The sequence below is a fragment of the Tauraco erythrolophus genome, chromosome 7 (assembly GCF_009769465.1).
Source record: "Tauraco erythrolophus isolate bTauEry1 chromosome 7, bTauEry1.pri, whole genome shotgun sequence".
Classification (NCBI taxonomy): domain Eukaryota; kingdom Metazoa; phylum Chordata; class Aves; order Musophagiformes; family Musophagidae; genus Tauraco; species Tauraco erythrolophus.
This window is the reverse complement of record NC_141471.1, coordinates 17,983,867-18,002,360: the sequence shown is the minus strand read 5'-3', so window position 1 is coordinate 18,002,360 and position 18,494 is coordinate 17,983,867. Positions and strand designations below refer to the sequence as shown.

The following is an 18,494-nucleotide window of genomic DNA, read 5'->3' as shown; positions in this document are numbered from 1 at the left end:
AGATTTTGACATGAACCCTGTATCCCTTCAGTACTTTGACCTATTGAAAAAAAATACTAACCAGAGCAATTGTGGCTTACCAAACTTTTGCTGAATATTTTATCCCTTTTCTGAAATCAGAGCTTTCTGCCTGCAGTTGTATGTACAGGAAGTAATCTTAGAATTATACCATAGGCTAAAATTTTTGTTTATTGTAATTTTTGTTGGAAGTGTTGCTTTGTGAAACAGTATTTTGAAATTCATTCATCTGTAATGAGAGGAAAGTCTATGGTAATGAATATATAGGGAACAAAATTGCATTGGTTTCTGAATTGATGCAAATAAGCTTCTAAAATAAATGACTGATCCTGTAAATTTTAAACACTTTCTAAATTATTCAGAGACATCTCTTGAATCTGATATTCACCTGTTTTCCTGCTGCAGAAAGTTTTTCTCAAACCTTCAAAAGCAAAAACCAAACAAAACAGTGAAATAACGTAAAATTCTCCTATGTACACTTTAACATCCCTCCTGTTCTCTACTTTGAAGCCTGTGAAGCGAGATGCATGTTTTAAGGCACAAGTTGTACTTGCACTGCCTAGAAGTAGACTCCTGGGCAGTATTCAAGAATAATGTCCGGTTGGAAAGCCTGTCCTCCAGGTTACTGAAAAGGGAGAAAATTTTTGAGCAGATGACTAACAAGAGACCACACTATTCACTCTTTTTATCAGATGAGTTGAGATGTCTGGTAAGTTTTTGTGGCCTTGACTTAAGTTTCTGTGCATGCAGCAATGTTATATCGTGTTTGCAATGAATGGAAAACAAGAGGCCTGAAGACCTGTGTTGATTAGGCCCCATAGTACTTTGGGATAATCATTCTGTTCCTTACTGTGACTGTAAGGAAAAGAGCTGCAAAGGAACAGTATGTCAGAGTTCAGTGTTGTGATTTTCTCTACTTGAGTTTTAAAACATAACTTATTTTGATTCTACAGCAGAGGTATGATAAAAATGTTAATATCCTGCTTTTGTCATCACTCAGAGAGATGTAATGCACTATTAAAGTACTTCATGACAAGGGCAAAGCTGTCAGTAATATGAACAATTAGTTTCCAGAGTTAAATTCCTAGTGTCTGAGGGGCAGCAGGAATCTTCAGGATGTCTTTTTTTCTTTCTAAACTTTTGTCATTAATTTTCTGATACATGTCAACTAACTTCGTTGACCTGCTATCTTGAGTAGGCATGAAATAGGTGATTCTTAGCCACTAGGTACAATATTTTGAGATCTTCAACTAAGAAAACATTGTTTACATTGTATGTTTTCTAGATCAAAAACTGGTAACTGATAAATCCGAAACTTGTGATCATTAAATGAGTCTTTTTTTTTTTTTTTTTTTTAAATGTGCATAGGTTTGCTCTTGGACCGAAGTAATAACTTTTTTTACCTACAGGGAAGAAATCCTAGGATCATTCATATACTATCACTAAGTTTGAGACTGAATGGCAAATAATAAAAACTGTTCACTAGTACAGAGCTAGGTAAGTTGTACAAAAGCAAAAATGCTGTTTAATCTACAGGATCATGCAGTGCTGGTCCACTGTGTAAAAAGTTACAGGAAGGAGATGAAAGAGTTTAGGACTTTACAGAAAGTAGATACTGTGCAGAGCAATGACTCTTAGAACAGACATGAAACTCATACACATTTAAGAGCATAAATATTGAGTGCAGTGTTAGCCAGAAAGGATATATGATCAGAGGAATATCAAGTAGGAGTAGAGAGATTACCTCCTCTTAGTGCTAATGTGACAGCTACTGGAATACGGTCTCTGTTTTGATTCTCACAGTTCAGCAAGTATGCAAAACTGCAGATTTTCAGCGAAGAGGCAAGAAAATGACTGCCATTGGAACTCGTGCATTAGAAGGAGAGACTTGAAGAGCTCTTGGTATAGTTACAAAGAAAACATTAAGGGTTTATTTGGTTTTTATTTGATTAATAATTACAGGGGGAAAAAATGGCAAACTTGAGAGTTCTTGAATGTAGCAAACAAAGGTGTAAGATCCAGTTAGCTTAACCTAAATATTCAGAAAATAGAAATTTGGCACGATTTTTAATGTTGTTGGTAACAATTGGAGTGACTCATTGTGATGATTTTTGCAGGGGTGGAAGCTTTGAAACTGGATGACTTAAAAGACAATTTTCTAAGGTTTGTTTCATGCAGAAAGTTGAACTAGTTGATCAGAGGTCCACTGACAGATAAAACATTAGTGTGAATATTTGTAGTTTAAGCATTGTAGATTAGTGGATTTAAGATTGAAAGGGATTGAAAGTTAATTAACTTTGTAAGTAGCATTCCTGTTACAATTCCCCCCCTGCCCCAAGTGGTTGAGGATGGCATGTGAAAATTATGAACCTGTGAATGTGTTTCTTACTGCATTGTAGGATTTTCGGTCATTGAAGATATGTTATTTTGAGTGCTGTTGCGGGGTCAGGTGGAACTATGATGGATCTATTGGCAGTAGAATTCAGTATTTGCAGGTGCCTGCTGCACTGGGACAGGTTAAAGTTTTGTGGGCTCTATCAGCACTCTTTTTTTTTTTTTTTTTTAGGAGCAACTATCCTAAAAACTCTTTTTAGAATTTGATATAATCCAGATGATTTGATCTCTGAAATTTCTTTATGTATAAAGTGTTCAGAATTTATCTGCAGTTCAGTACAGTTTATACCAGACTTAGTATGTAGAGTGTGTTTCTTCAGTCATGATTGCACACTTCCACTTTAATGCAGACTTCCGGTGTTTTTCACTGGTGTATACGTTTACCAGATTGAACTTTAGTTTGTTGGCCATAACTACACAGCTTGATCTAGTTAGACAGTATCTTGAGTGTCTTGAAATTGCTTTGCTGTTTTAGATTTGCAGAATTTGCATGTAATAGAACATTAATTTCTTCTTAAGTTTCTTGTTTTCTTCGCTGGAAGAACTTGTTACAGAAAGGTTGACATGCTTGTCTCACATGCTTTGTAGAGTGATTTGTAAGGCCTTTCCCCCTCTCCCTCCCTCCCTCCCTCCCCACCTTCCAGCATATGTTTGATTTCGAAGTTAAATTTGTTAATATGAAAGTTGGAGAGTTATTGATCGCTTCTGTAGATAAAGGTTTCTCTTTGGGACAGAGAAATGCTGTACTCCTTAAACTCATTGTCATATATCATGTTTATGCAGGATAATGTGAAGTGAATTTAGAGAATAATGAAGCTAAAATTCTCTTTTTTTTTCTCCCCTGAAAGTATGAGATTACATTTAAAAGCTGGTTTAGGTCAAATTCTGTTGTTTCTGTTTCCACATCTTTTCTTCTTATTTACTACAGTTAAGGTTTTAGTTTAAGTGTATTGAGAATTAAAACAGATTTATAATCTATTCTGATACAGAAGTTTTCACTCAACAGAAATTATTATTATGTCTTGCAGAACTTCCTTGAAGAGGCATGTTATAGGCAGAAAGAACTTGAACATTTATTACATAAAGCTTTCCTTTAGTCAACAGTCTTTGCCAGGACAGCTTTCAAATATAAGATAATAAAGTCAGAATACACAATGAATTAACCAAATGAAATTGTAGTTAGGCTTTTTTCCTTGCCTTCCAGATGAAGTCTGCTGACCCATCTGAATATTTTTCTTGTAATTTGTTGTGACCATAAAGGAAGCAGAGGGGCTAACTGGAGATCCGGCTCTATACTATCCATTTTTTTCCAATTCCCGTCCTTAGCTTTAGCTTTGGCTGTGAATGTGAGAAACAGACTTGGGCTTAGAGACTAAGATGGCTACAAGATGAGAGGAGAAGCAGGATAAACTAGGTTATTTTGTTATAAAGATTAAACCAGTTTTATTTAAATCTTAAAGCCAATATTGAATGGAAATCGGTCACAGATCCTTTTTGCAGTAATTTTACTAATGTTTTGAATAATAATAATGATCATGGTTGAATAAGTACAGCTTCTTACTGGGGAGAAAATATAAAGGAATTTTAAAGAAATTTGTAAAATTACATTTTCCTGTTTTTTAATTGTTTGTAATATTTGATTTTTAAAATGCAGAAAAAGCTGGCTGTTGCGAAAACTTTGTGTCATTTTGTATGCTTATATATTTGGTTAGAAAATGTCAGCTGCACGTGTTTGATCAGTTCCTACCTCCTCTGGTTTTAGGAGGTAGTGGTTGAAGGCATATGATTTTGTGGCTCAGGAAATTCCTGCTATAAAATCAGTGTGGGTTGTTTTTTATTTGTTTGTTTGTGGGTTTGGGTTTTTTGGTTTTGTTTTTTTTTATGAGTCCCATTCCTTTGATAAGATCAAATTCCTTCTTAGCGTTTTCTTCCTTTCAGAGAGTTGACATAGCTACTCAAAGCATAAATGAAAATGGCCTGTCTATGCCTCCTCACAGGCAGGTGATTAAAACCCCAGATGTTGTGGTGTTTCTGTGGGGAAGAATAGGAGGCGCAACTCCTTTTTCATGTGTATAGAGCTCAGCTAATAGAAGTTCCCACGTAGTGGATCCTGAAGGGAATGACGTTGAATCACTTAGATAAATTAAGAAGGAAATGTATTTAGCTGTGCATCTTTGGTGTGGTGTTTAGTCCCAAATACCATACATCTTGAATTTACTACTACTTGTTATTTTCCCTTGAAGAGTGCACTTCAAAACTGGCACTGTCATTACTCTGTATGGTTGTTTAGTCTGAGAAGCTGCCTACCGCAGAAAAGCTTGGGAAAAGATAAACTGTGAACACGCTCATTACTTTCTGCAGAAACAAAATGCAATCAGGTAATACTTAGAAATGTTTGCTAAAATATACTTTTTTTTTAGTAAAAACTTGGATAATTTGGGGCCTGTGTTAGTGAAGTGAGAGCTTCAAATTTATTCTGTAACTGTACCTAAAGATTTGAGATTTCAGTGAATTTGGTTTTAACAGTAGTGCTCTTTAATCTGCTTTTTCCAGGAATCTGAAGATCAGCCTTTTTGTTAAAAGAAAACATAATATGCCCATTACTATGGATATTTTTTCAAATTTAATATTAGACTTTACTAGATTTAAACTAAATTATTGTGTTAAATTGCCAATATTGGCACTTTCGTATGGAAAAGATCTCAGCGTAGTTAAACTTTTCAAAAAATCCCTCCTACCCCTTTTTCAAATCTGTTAATATCTGTTGCTGTAAGAATTTCAGTGTCCCTAGTAAGGTTGATTTCTTGGGGTTTTAAGTGTTTGTTGTTTTTTTTTTTAAAGAGGAACATTCTATGTTTCACCATGTTATCGTAAAAATCTGGTGTATTTAGGCATGTTAGGCTTTCTGAAAATAATTTAAGAAGCAATAGCTCCATCCCAGTTACACAGGTTAGTTCCTCTTCCTTGGTTTCCTGCGTTTCTTAAGTATCATGCTGTTTTATGTCCTACAAAGCAACACTCGTCCTTAGTGCTTTCCTAAGTAGATTTGTTACTGAGTTTGTTAGAGTAACAGAGTTATAAATTATTCATATCTATCAGTAGCAAAAATGGAGAAAGGAAATCTTGATCTGCCCTGGTCGTCTCATTTATGTTTCAAATATAGCTATTCACTTCCAAATGTGGAAAAAAAAAAACCCCAAAGAATGCTTCTTAGTAGTTATTTTTAATTTAAATTTAATTTAATTAATTTTGTTAATTATAAATAGTGCACATCTGTGCATAAACTCTTCTGTACAAATTAGGTAATGTACTTTTCCTATTTTTTTTCTGCTGTGTTTGTTTCACATAATTATTTTTTCTGGATGATGGTGTACTGATGTCAGGTGTTCCCCTTGAGTAACATCAGCCAGAGTTCAAATCTCTCTAGTTCAGTAGCTTGAGTAGTTTGCTCATGGGTTAAAACTGCTCATTTTTTTTAAGGAATGCTATTTCTACTTGATTTAATACAAGAAATAATATGATCCTCTTCAAATGCAAGTAGTGTCAAGTTCACCTCTTTTACTGGCAAAACACTGCCTGTGCTAATGATTGCAGTCTCTGTATAGTCCTTTTGAGAGTGTTTACTTAACTAGGGAAATAAAATGAGACACTCGGGCAACCAAACAATTGTAAAATAGATTTTCAGTTTGTAAACATAACTTTAGCTTTTATGGAGAGCCATATTTTCCTCTAGTATGGAAATTCCAAGGAACACCAGTTGATTTGTAAGTATATATTTAAGAATTATTTAATGAGAAGGAGAAGAATCTTGTCATCTACTGTGCTGTAGATACTTGAAAAGCCTGGTGCACAATACCTGTATTAAGCCAAGCTAAACATCCAGCTTGGAACTAAGGCTGTGAATCCATCGTATTAAGACCACGACACTATATATATTAATTCTTAGGTGGATCCTTGCTTGCTGCCTTCCCCCCCGCCCCAAGCCCTCCCTTTTTTTTAATGAAGAGCTGCTATGTGCGTTAAATTGATTTAACTTGTTTTTTTTCAGAATGTTATTAGCATCTCATCTTTTCAAAAACAATTCCCAGTTGAAGATTAAATAAGCATAAAATTAAAATCCTTACATTTGTTGTGTATCTATACTGTAATAAATACACGTGTGATACAGCATGTCCCAAACAGAAAGAAGTTTGTCTAAGCCTAGTCATTTCACAAGTTATCCTCTAAAAGTTTACTAAACAATTCTGCATCTAACACTAAATATCTTTAAGTTAATTTGCTCGTTTGTGATGAGTTACTAAAAATTTAAATGTGATGGTTTGATGTGGGAGGGGAACATGGCCAGGACAAGGGGTCCACGACTCTCCTTACGATTTGTACTTGAACTTAAGATTGAGGGCCAAACTGGCCAATTAGTATTCCATATCATGCAACGTCATGCCCAGTATAAAAGCGAGGGTCAGCTGGATCGGCCTAAACCACAACATTAATGGACATGGCTGTAGTCTTAGAAGAGGTGCAAAGTTCTCTTCAACTGGCAAATATTAATAGCACTTAAGAGTGATCTTGTATTGAAGTGGAATTTGGTTCTTGTCAGATATGGTTATTAAGTAACTGGAGGATGAATAAGGCTTTCTTGTGTTAGCCTACAAAATAGAGCAGAACTGAATGAGACAAAATTCTGCATGCCTTTGGAGGGTAGTCAAATTTTATGTATCTTGAGATGCAAATGTAAGATAACGTGACTTACAGTTAATATTGTAAAGAGACATTTCAGAAGGGAGATATACAGCATCTTTTTTGTTCTTCCTTTTTTTTTTCACGTGGTTGGGCATTGATTCTGCCACAGCCTTTTTATTAAGGCTATAAGTGTGTTAGTTATGTCTGTGACTAACCTTTTTGCAGGATTGCAGTAGTGTTTTGTGATAGAGTCTCCTTTTTTTCAATCTTTCTACGACACCATGTACTTCCAGAGTTGCCGCTTCAGAATGGTGCATGCTCAATTGAAATGAAAGAAACTTTTAAGGTGGGATTAAGGTTGCAAGCATTTGTCACTGCGTAGCACCACCTATGTTCAGAAAAAGTTGCAACTTCATCTTCCTTATTTTAAACTGAGTAATGGAAACTTTCCTGCAAGTTAATTTGTAAGTAATATTGCATTCACAGAATCTTCTGCTTAAAGCTCTTTGTCCCCACAAAACTATCCTGAAAACATTAAAAGAAAATTGAGAGTTGCCAAATAACATGGCCTCATTCTTATTTAATCTTATTTTTGCTCAGGGGATTTTGTCAGAGAGATTAAGTTGTCATACCTTGCTTAATTGGTTGGAGCCTCTGAGTGGGAGTACTAATTTAGTGCTATTGATGCACAGAAAATGGAGGAGCAGTCTCAGAGCTGTGTTCTGGCCACTGCTTTTTTTTTTTTTTTCCCTCTACTTTGTAAGCAGAAATTGTTTTGCATGACCCCGACTTTATTCAGACTTCCGACAGTGATGACCAGTTTATGATGTATCGCTTTCGTAGTATTACTGTGCTGTTTGTAGTCTTTAAACATTGGAATACTTAGTTTTTAGAAAGTGTCTGCGTTTAAGCAATTTCCATCTGATGTCACTGAGGTGTATGTTGTTAAACATCAGTTTTTCTTCCAATGTACTTGTTTTATGTTCTTTGGGAAGCTCCTTGAAGGAAAAGTAAAAATTGTGATAGCCCCCCCTCCCCAGTATTAAGGGATTTGTTTATCCAGTTTTAGTATCCCGTAAGCATTATTTTCGCAAAGCATTTGAGCATGTGCCTACTGGTAATAATTTAAAAATACAGATGGCTAATACATTTTTTTTTAGAAATGTCTTGAGTTCTCTAGTTTTTCTTTTTCTTGGGTTTTGAGAGAAAAACATTGCAAAATTGGAATTATTACTGACGTTTAATGTGTATCAGTCATTGGAGAAATAGAGATCCAGGGGATCTGACAGATGTTCAAATGTTGTCTTTATGATGTGCACTGAATATACTTTTATGCACAGTTTTCTATTACAGTGAACAGTTTCTCGTCTTTGTGGTATCCGCTTATTATCAGGTGCCTAGGCATAAAGTTAGTTTCTACTTCTGACCCAGTTTAAAAACCTTAATACACTTTATTTGACATAACCTGAAATCCCGTTCACACCTTTCTTTCTGTATTCATGTAGTGGAATTGTTGTCTTTTGAGGAGGTATTAGACCAGTCTAAGGCACGAACCAGTGGAGGCTTACTCTGCTCACTGGTCTGCTTACTCTGAGTTGATTAGAATTGTGGAAGTATTGTTGCCTGGGGTAGGATAGAGCATCGTTGTGGTGCTGTTAGGCTTCCATTGAAAGCTTGGAAGCTCTTGAAGCTCTTACTGCTATATTACAGTATGTTCATGGGAGGTCTGTTCGTTTGGGCTTCATGGTGTTTTGCTGGGGAGGGCTTGGAAGGGGGAAATTCAGTCTATTGCCATATGCTGTGCTGATCCACGCAGCAGTTAAGATAACATCATTATTCATTTGTGGTAAAGATTCTGGCTGTCAGTTTAACACTTCTCATTTTGCATGTCATAATAATTAAAAAGCCCTTTTCTATATGAAGCTCTTATTTGAGGACAGAAGAACCTCTCGTGCAGTCTCTTACACTGTGTTAGAGATGTATATGTTTTCCAAGCTACAGTTAAGAATGAAAGCATAATTTGGCTTTATTCTCAACCATCTCTAGTTTCTTTTTAGCGGAATGTCCCAGTCGGCTTAATACAGATATGATAATGTTAATATCTTCATAATTGACTGTCATCAGTGATGCTGTAATAGTGAGTGTAGTTTTTATTTAACTCATTGAGATCTTCTGGGGTCATGGGCTAGAGAGTTAGGAATATGACTGTGTTGCTGATGTTCATGTGGGTTTTTTTTTTTTCATATTTTCCATAGGAAAAATTGCTTAAGCTGCTTTTTCGAGTTGATTGATCTCAAGTAAAGTAGGTACCTTAGACATGTTAAGCAGTGTTGAAGAGGTTGCTGGCTTTTTTTATTAGGTGACCTGAACCCAAAGGGAGGAAATAGCAAATGTAAATCTGAAGAATTTGTTGTCCGCTTATAGTTCTTAATTCAACTTGAAGATTTCAATTTGTTTAAAAGTATCTGCTTTAGTAAACTTTGGGTCTTTCTAAGGTGTTCTTATCAGAAGGGTTTAGAAGCTGGTTGGACATTCCCTTATTTTAAGAGAAACAGGCAAATTCTTTCAAATGATATTACTTAACTGCTCTTCAGAAATAAAGAATAAACATTTTCCAGGTGATGGTAAAATTATTTGTCCAGTCTTCTGCTTATTTTTGTTTGAATGGTTGAGATAGCAAGAAAATTGTCAATAGACTGGTTTTCTCTGAAGAAGAAAATTTGTAGGGTCTAGAGATGGTCTAGAGTGTGGTGGAAACACGTTTCATTCTTTCGGCTTTTGTGAAGGATGTGGCTTGGGACATTTGAGTATTGGATCGTCCGGAAATTCGGTGGGTTCAGTGGACCTTGTTCAGTGAATCTGATCCTTTTATAAGTTATCTGTAAGTTGAAAAGTGATTTCTCATTGCTACTGGCACGTGGGCTGAGGGGAGGAAGAAAACAACCCAAAATTACTTAGTTATTTTGCTGTAGCTGTAACAAGGAAAGGAGCAAGCTAGAAGGGGATGGTTGGACAAAAATAAGTTTATGTCTGTTCTAGCAGTGAGGACAACCCAAGCTGTAACATCCGGTTAGACTGAAGTACAACCCTGGGAAAACAGTCTGCCTGTTAGCTGCTGGAGTGGTAACTCACTGAATTGTTACGCAAGACTTCAGAAGTTTGAATTTAATTTGAGCCATTTTATTGCTGCTTTTTGCTTTCCTTTTTGATGGGCAGATAACTGATTTTCTTTCTAGAGCAGTTTGTACTGTTTGCCCTAAAATTAAACTTCAGTTTCTGAAATAAGTTGAACAGATCTAATTAAAAATAAAAACGTAAGTGGAAGACAGCAAAATAGCAAACTACTGTTACGTTATGCGATGTGTAAGATAAAATTTGAAGCTAATATTTTTCATTTTAGTAATCCAGAATATTTTGTCATTTTTTGAGTACTTCATTAGTAAAACAATTCGAGTGCTTGACTTCCATTGGTTTTCTGGTCCTGGCTTTTCCTTCTTCAGGTGTCATTTTCTTAACTACCTTTTCAGAAGAAAAATTCTGTCATGAAGAGAACTATGCTTGCAGTATCATTTTCATCCCTTAGTGGTCGTTTGCCCTACTCCATGTATGTATGACTCTTGGTCTGTTTATACTAACATTTTGGGCTAATTTCCATGAACTTTGTGTGAACGGTAACTTGGAGAAGAAGATGGAAACTTCTTTACATTGGGACGATTATCCTGTGAATGAAACATTACAAAACAACACAGATTTTACTGTGCTGGATAGGAGATGTGGTAGGAGAGGAGGGCAGGGGAGGAAATGAGGCTTTGTAGGCTCTTTTGCTCATAGAGCTACTTGTTGACTAGTATAAAACATTTATTTTGGGGACTGTAATGAGTATATAGTTGGGCAGTCGAGCAGTACAGTGATCAGGCTAGATTTTCTTTCTTTTGGCAGAGCGCTGTGCATTCAACTTAGTATGTTATGAATTTTTGGAAAATGTTACCACACAGTGTGTTCTCTGAGACCATAGATCTGCTAGAAAAACTGCAAGATTTTATCCTTTTAGTTGCCTATGGAAGACAGTCATATTTTATTTCAGTACAGCAGCAGTGAAGAAAAATTGTGTTTTGTCTTATTACTTTTACATGTGGCAAATAAAAACGACCATGCTAGACTGTTTGATTACTGCTGAGATATTGTGTGTTGTGTTCCTATTGTGTTACTTTTTTTCCCTCTCATATGCAGAACTTGAGAAAGTATTCTGCACAAAGATTTGCACTGAAGTTACAAAGATGTCAGTTGACGTGCACTTTAGGTATTTTAATTTAGGCTTATCCTAGATAAGTTTCTATTATGTTCACTGTTGAAACAAGTCTTAATTAGTTAATCCCCGTAAAATATCATGCCATAAACTATCTTACTGTTAAGTTCTCTCTGTTAACAGATAATTAGTGTCTGTCAGTTAGGCAGTATTTGTTCTGCTGAGAAAGTTCAAGTTCTAATATTGTCTGTAGTTTAATGAATTTGATGCATGTTAGCAAAGAGGTGGAGTGTGGAGTCATAGAGCGGTATGTATGCAGTTGAAATAAATGCAATGAACTTCCTTGCTTTTCTGCTGCCCAGTGTTTCTTTCCATATGCTTGGTTTCTGGGCACAGAAAAGATTACTCTCCTAGAGCCCTTCCTGAATCTCTGTTCCCTCTGGAGGAGCAAAAGGGAGGACTGCCTTTGAGTTCCAGTTCCAGCACTCGAAATGCTGGGGAGTGTTTTTTGTGCTCCCTACCCAGCTGGTAACCATTTATAAACTCCCCTTTGTGTTATCTGCACTGACACTTTTTATTATGGACAAAAGGAGAGTTAAGATATTAACAAGGTATTCGTCTGACTGAAAAGGAGACATAAATGCTCTAGGTTGGTCTGTATGAAGTTGACTATTGTATAGTTCAACACTATACTACTGCAACTACGGTAATTTTACTGTTTGTGCCTGGGTAAAATCTTGTGTGTGAGTGGAGGTGTGTGAACTTGTTAACTATCTTAATTTCTTAGTGTACGTTTGTGTGAAGAGGATGGAAAAGAGCTGCTTTTTTTTTTTTACTGTTTGCTGATCTGGATTGTAGATTATCTTTTGAAGTTAACTAATGTGTTTCAGTGTCCTGATTTGTGCGTTTCAGTTGGAGATTCACGATACTATATAATGTTATGAGCGAAAAAGAGTTTTAATTAGGCTAAGACACTCGCGTGCCAGAGGGTGATGTGGAGGGCACGGTGATGTATTTGACTCTTCTAAGCAAACAGCAAGAAAATTTATTTTAGCTGGTTACAAATGGATGCTGTAGTTGCTAGTATAGTTGTATAAGTTTCGGAAAGGAAAGAGTTTATTCTTGAGAGGCAGGGGAGAGGGGAGAGATATCAGGTGCTCTATTAGAGCAGTTTGATCATTAGCTAACTCAGAATTTCAACTTTTCTTAATTTCACAGAGTTGAAGTGGTGTTAATGGAGACACTAATTAAGTGTGATAATTACTAGAGAAAGTTAACTACGATTCAAAATGAAACATTCTTATTTAACCCTGTGTTATATCTGTTTTCCAAGTCCAGTGTAGTGCTGAAACCTCATTGCAGTTCAAACCGTCTTGGATTCAGCAGTTTGGATCTGGAAACTACTTACACAAATGTCAAAGTGAATCTTGGCAGAATCTCAAATCTGTAGTAGGCATTAAGTCACAGCCTGATTTTTGAATTGGTTCCCAGAACCATGTTTTGTGTGCTTTCTACTGCTTTTCGTGCATTAGTGAGAAAGGTGTGATTTTTTTTTGTTGTTGTTTGAAAGACTTGAAGATAGTTATGATAATTTAACTTTGGCGCTGACCTGTCCTATGACCTGTTCATCACTAGAGATGGTGTTAGTGAAGGCCTGCTGTCACAGTTACACCGCTGCGGTTTTATATAACTGTAGTGCTGATGCCCTTCTTGGCCATCTTCCAGTTACGAATAGCTCTTTCCAGATTTAACTGCTTCCAAAATAATGATTAAGCTGAGGAAAGTCACAGTGATGGTGCAGTAAACATTTCCATGGGGAGTTCTGTAACTGGATCGGAGGATTTATAACAAAATGTGAATTTCCCTGTGCTGCATCAAAGATTTGCAATTTGCAATTGCTAAATCTTAAGGTATGCTAATAAGCATTTTAGAACCAAGTCTTTTTGTCCCTCTTTCTTGAAGAAAGTGAGACTGGTAAGGAGGGTCTAACTGTAAGAGGAAGGAGTGAGAAGTGCTATAAGGGAACATCTTGAGGGACAGTAGTGTGCTGTCTACCTTATCAGGTCTGTTTCTGGGATATGGACTAATCTTAGTGATCCCGTTCTCGTGATCTACTTTGCCAGGCATGCAGCTGGGAGGCACAGAGCTGATTGCAAGTCACAGCCACCTTAAAATGGATCAAGGTTAGGCTTTGCTAATGGTGAAAGCTAGCGTACAAGCAAGGGGAACCCTCCTTCTTTTTAGAAGTAGACCTCCATTTGCCAATTGCTCTTTGCATACCATTTTAACTTGGTGGCCTTTTAAAGATCTTGAGCAACTTTCCCTGGCAACCTGAGCTGGCAATGCTTGCTTGCCTGGGTTGTCACAATTCCTAGATGACTGCTGTGCAAGTATGTACCTTTTTATTCTGAGGCAGCAAGGTTTTAGCATGTGGTTAATTTGGTGATATGGTTTTGGTGTTTACATATGACCTTTAAGCTGCTAAATTTTATGAAGTGCCTGAAACTCTTGTTCCCCAGAGCATCCTCTGCTTAGGTCTTGGAAGGTTCCCAACAGCAAACATCAGTTGGGCAGCCCTTTCATAGTCTCATTCCCTTGAAATTTGAGTAATGATCCAAACGTAAAGCGGTATTACGCATAAAATAAAACAGAGATATGGAAATGGACCTGCACCTGTAATTACACTATGTAATTGTCCTAGACACCATTGAGTATGTATTTATGATTTGCCCTTGTAAAAGCCCACATAGCTTGTCCTGGCAACTGGAGGCGATTGGTGTTGCTGCAGCAGCCATGGTCGGTTTTTATGCAGCTGAGGCCAGCTCAGGTAGGGCAGGATCCCTGATTCTGGGCAAGCCTGTGGATGTGCAGCCTGAGGGTTCTGCTGGGAGACCTGCAGCTCGGCACAGAGAGGCCCAGGGGCTCCTTATGAAGAAACTGCTGCAAAGTAGGTGTTTCTACTATTGGGGCCAGCTGTAGGTGGGTGTCACTGCTGCAGCCGCTCTTGATACTCGCAGGGAGGTGCTTTCTGACTCAGTACTGGGGCTGGGAACCAGGGTGGCTGGGAACAGTGTGAAATGGTGCGGGGATGCTGCTGAGCTGTTAGACCATGTGGGGGCTGAAAGTCTGCTCAGTGGGTTTGAGGGGTTTGTTTATGGGTTGGATAGAATTGACTTTAAAGGATTTTATTGATTTTAATACGTATGTTGTTGGCTCTTATTCGTGTTTGGAAAACACATGTTAGATTCACTGTGGCAGTGTATTTGGACCAGTACAGTGTTTAAAAATCACCAACTACATCTTGAGTATGCTGAACAAAATGTAGTGTTACTGCATCCATGGTATGGGATTACAGTAAGTTAACAACATTGGTGTTTTCTGAAGTTTTGAAATGACTAATACCAAACTGTTCAAACAAGCCATCTGGTAAATTTTCATCTCGTTTTTTCCTTTAAAAAAGAGAGATGATTTTATCTCATAGTAGAAATAAACTAATACATCTGTGTTAAGCAACCTATAAAAACACATGAAGAAATTTTAATAGTTTTTATCTCAGTAGAGTTTAGGAACGATAGAGTGAATAAATAAAGACTATTAACAGAATAATTAATATGAAAATATTAAACAGCCATCTCACTCCATAATCATTGTCTGAAAAAAAAAATAAATGAGACTATTGGAGTGACTGAGTACAGTCTTGTAATTATAATATACTACTTGCATACATTTAAGGGAATTAAATGTGTCTGTTTTTTAAAAAATGTGTATTAAAGTCTAAATTCCAGAATTTTCTAACGTACATAACGTGTAACGTCACATCAAGCTCAGTTTTTTGTTGTTGTTCATGCACTTCACAAGCATGTGATGTTGTGACTATTGCTTTGACAAGCTTAAGTTACTCCCATAGTAAGTAATTCCACGTGGCTGAGTGTGTAAGATGCTTTCAGTGTAGGACCAATTGTCTTACTTTTGAAAGGTTGTATTTGAGAGCAAGACTTTGTCCTTCTTCCTCGCCTGATCTTTAAAGAGCATGACATACGGTTTTAGCCAAAACAGTGTAGGGAACGGTTCAGAACTAGTGATGGTTCAGGTTACAATAACTCATGTGTGTGCAAGTCAGCCTTTAACCTTTATAGGATACTAAACAGATTAGTCATAATGTACCTCTTTGCTTTTGTGATGGACTGTTTCTCTAACCTGCAGCGTTAGAGGCAGGGAGGAAGAAGTTTGAAATACCAATTTTTTCAACTCTTGTGTAGTCAGAAGGCTCAGAAGACAGAATTTGCATTAGTCTCTCCCGTTCTGCCCCATGATATATTATTTAGTCATCTTCTGTGTGTGTGACTCTCAGAAGATATATTAAAAAAGTACTTGTAGCGGCTCCTTTCACATCCGCCTGTCAGTCCACTGTTCTTTGTTCTAGTTGCCCGTAAGGTAAAGTCTGCCATTTGCAAAGCACTTTGACTTTGTATTTAGATCACTGAACGGTGTGTGAAGCTGGTGATACCTAATGTGGTATCCTTAGGTATTTAGAAACTTCTCGGTAGGCAGAGGAAAAACAAAGGCAGGGAGAATGTTGTATGTGGAATATCTAGGTTTTTCCCTGAGATGTGTAAGCAGATGATTTTTCTTAGTTTGGTGTGATTTATGTGAACATTTAAAACTTAGGAAGAGGAAATTGTATAAAGAAGAATGGAAAAGTTTTTACTTGCTTTAGAAATTTTTGAGGAATGAGAGGCCTTGAGAGCAGGAAATTTAAAATAATATTGCAAAGGGTTTAATGATAGCCTTGTTTAATTGTAATGAGAATTGTTCAGGTGTAATTGATGACTTGAGCTTAGATGCAAATGTAGATGTAAAAGATGTTGAGAATTAGCTCTCTTCTCATTTCCCAGCTGTTCTTTTGTGTTCAGGTAGTTTTTACGGCAAGGAAGAAAACCCGGTTACCCTGAGAAGCAGTTGTTAGGGAGGCCAGAAGCAGGTGATGGTTTGGGAAATGCTGCTCTTGGTACTCTAGATGTCGATACCTATATTGCAGAGACTGCGGTGCAGGAAAATGAATTTAATCTAAATGCATAAACAAAAATGGTTACCTAGAACCAGTTATGAGTAGTCTCAAAAGGGTTAAGGAAACAACATTGCTCCAGTGAACTTAAAACCTGATTCTGCTTATCTAACTGTGTAAGCTGTTGATAAACCCATTTAAACTTTCTGGCTTAAAGTTGAGGACGAAACACGTCTTTATTTCTGAGTTGGCATGTTAGGACTCCTCCAACCATCAAAAAAGACAAAGACTGCTTGTCTTACTCTCTAACTTCATTCCACTACAAAGAAACTAGTGAAGGGACATACTGCATTATTGTAACTAGAAAGGCAAAGTGAGCTTTACACTGTGTGAAAGAGAAGTAAGTGTATGGTCTCCTGAAATACTTCTGCATCTGAACTATGCTGTGGTCCAGCACATGGACAATTTGCCTTCTTCCCAACCCTTTCCTTTCCCTTTCCAGCTCCTTAGAAGGCAGATGATCGATTTCTTTTGAAAACGTACATGGTGAACAGTCTTTCTTTTTTCCTTCAGGGACCAGTTACTCTCCGCAAGAAAATTCACATAACCACAGTGCTCTTCATAGTTCAAATTCACATTCTTCTAATCCCAGCAATAATCCGAGCAAAACTTCTGATGCAGTGAGTATTTGGGATTGATGTTCATCTCTGTGTCGCCCCATTCATACACGCTGTATTTTCGTCGTTTTGTCTAAAACAGGCGGCATATACATTACCTGCTTCATTGAGTTTTCTGGCATCAGTCTTTATTTTATAAACACTCTGTAAAACCAAGATGCAGTTCTTACATGTTGTAAAACTATTCTAATTTATAATCATTAGAGCTTTGAGCTACTGGTCTTGAATTTAGAAATACTAGATTATTTAAATGAAGTAGATATAGAGAGAAGTATTTTCCATGAACTTCGGTGGTAAATCTAGAGAAGACAGTATGATTTTGCTTATTTAAATGCGTTACACATTGTGAATTTTAGTCATTTTATTATCCAGGTTTTAGTAGTTAGACTGGTGTTTGTTAAAAACTGCACTGCAAATGGTAGATAAATTTGTGAAGTGTAGAAAAATTTTGAAAATAAACTTAATTTTTGAGGAAGTTTTAAGATGGAGAAAACTAATGTTACCAGAATTGATATTACTGTACCCACTAAACATACTGTTAGTTCTTGTTTCAAGGTTGATCAGAATAAAACGAAGGAAAATTTTGCAGAATGTAACAGGACTGTAGTGGTCACATCTTTAAACTATAAAAATGAAACAGGCATTTAGAGGTGGTATAAATGGAAAGCTGTGATATGGGTGCATATGTTGATGCAGTGTAGTTTTAAAAATGGTAGAAGCTTTTGAATTTGTATCTTAAAACTCTCAAGTAGTCCTTTGTCCAACACTCTTTGTATTTTAAAGGCTTATGATTCTGCGGATGATTGGTCTGAACACATCAGCTCTTCAGGCAAAAAATACTACTACAACTGCCGAACAGAAGTTTCACAATGGGAAAAACCAAAAGAATGGCTGGAAAGGTATATGCGTGTGTCTGTTTTCATTGTATAGAGAACAAATATTCTTAAGCTCATTTAAGAGCAGTTGAGTTTATCTAATAGGTTACTGCTGTAAAGGATTATGATCCAGGTCTGCTGTGTTCCTGCCCTTACCATGACCACTGGTACCTGTTTTATCCCTTGATGATCCAGAGCGGGAGGGGGAAGTATGATTGGTTTGTTTTTTTCGTTTTTGGTGTAGTAGTTTGTTGGGGGTTTTTTGCAATGTTAGTGAGCTGAACTGATATATTGGAGACTTTGATAAGCATTGGTGTAAGGAAGCAATGGCTGGAATTTGCCTACTCCATCTGCAGCCACAGGCTTTTAGGATAGCTTAATTGATTTCATGTAACTTCACCCGTAGAAAGTGTTTTATTATTAGATGATGTAAATTCTTACTTAACTTGTGTTTTCTTTTCTTCAGAGAGCAAAGACAAAAAGAAGCAAGCAAAATGTCAGTTAACAGTTTTCCAAAAGATAGGGATTACAGAAGAGAGGTGATGCAGGCGACAGCTGCCAGTGGGTTTGCCAGTGGAAGTATGTGGTTTTTTTACAGT

General features: G+C 36.8%; 1 protein-coding gene across 5 annotated transcripts in view; it reads left to right on the top strand.

The window, feature by feature from the left end:
* Nucleotides 1-18,494, top strand: part of WAC (WW domain containing adaptor with coiled-coil) — a 65,963-nt gene that overhangs the window by 9,413 nt on the left and 38,056 nt on the right. For all 5 annotated transcript variants that reach the window (XM_086614862.1, XM_086614863.1, XM_086614861.1 and 2 more), the window contains 3 exons: nucleotides 16,917-17,023; nucleotides 17,804-17,919; nucleotides 18,362-18,474. In XM_086614862.1, coding sequence (XP_086470988.1) covers nucleotides 16,917-17,023; nucleotides 17,804-17,919; nucleotides 18,362-18,474 — 336 coding nt within the window. The remainder of the gene's footprint in view (nucleotides 1-16,916; nucleotides 17,024-17,803; nucleotides 17,920-18,361; nucleotides 18,475-18,494) is intronic.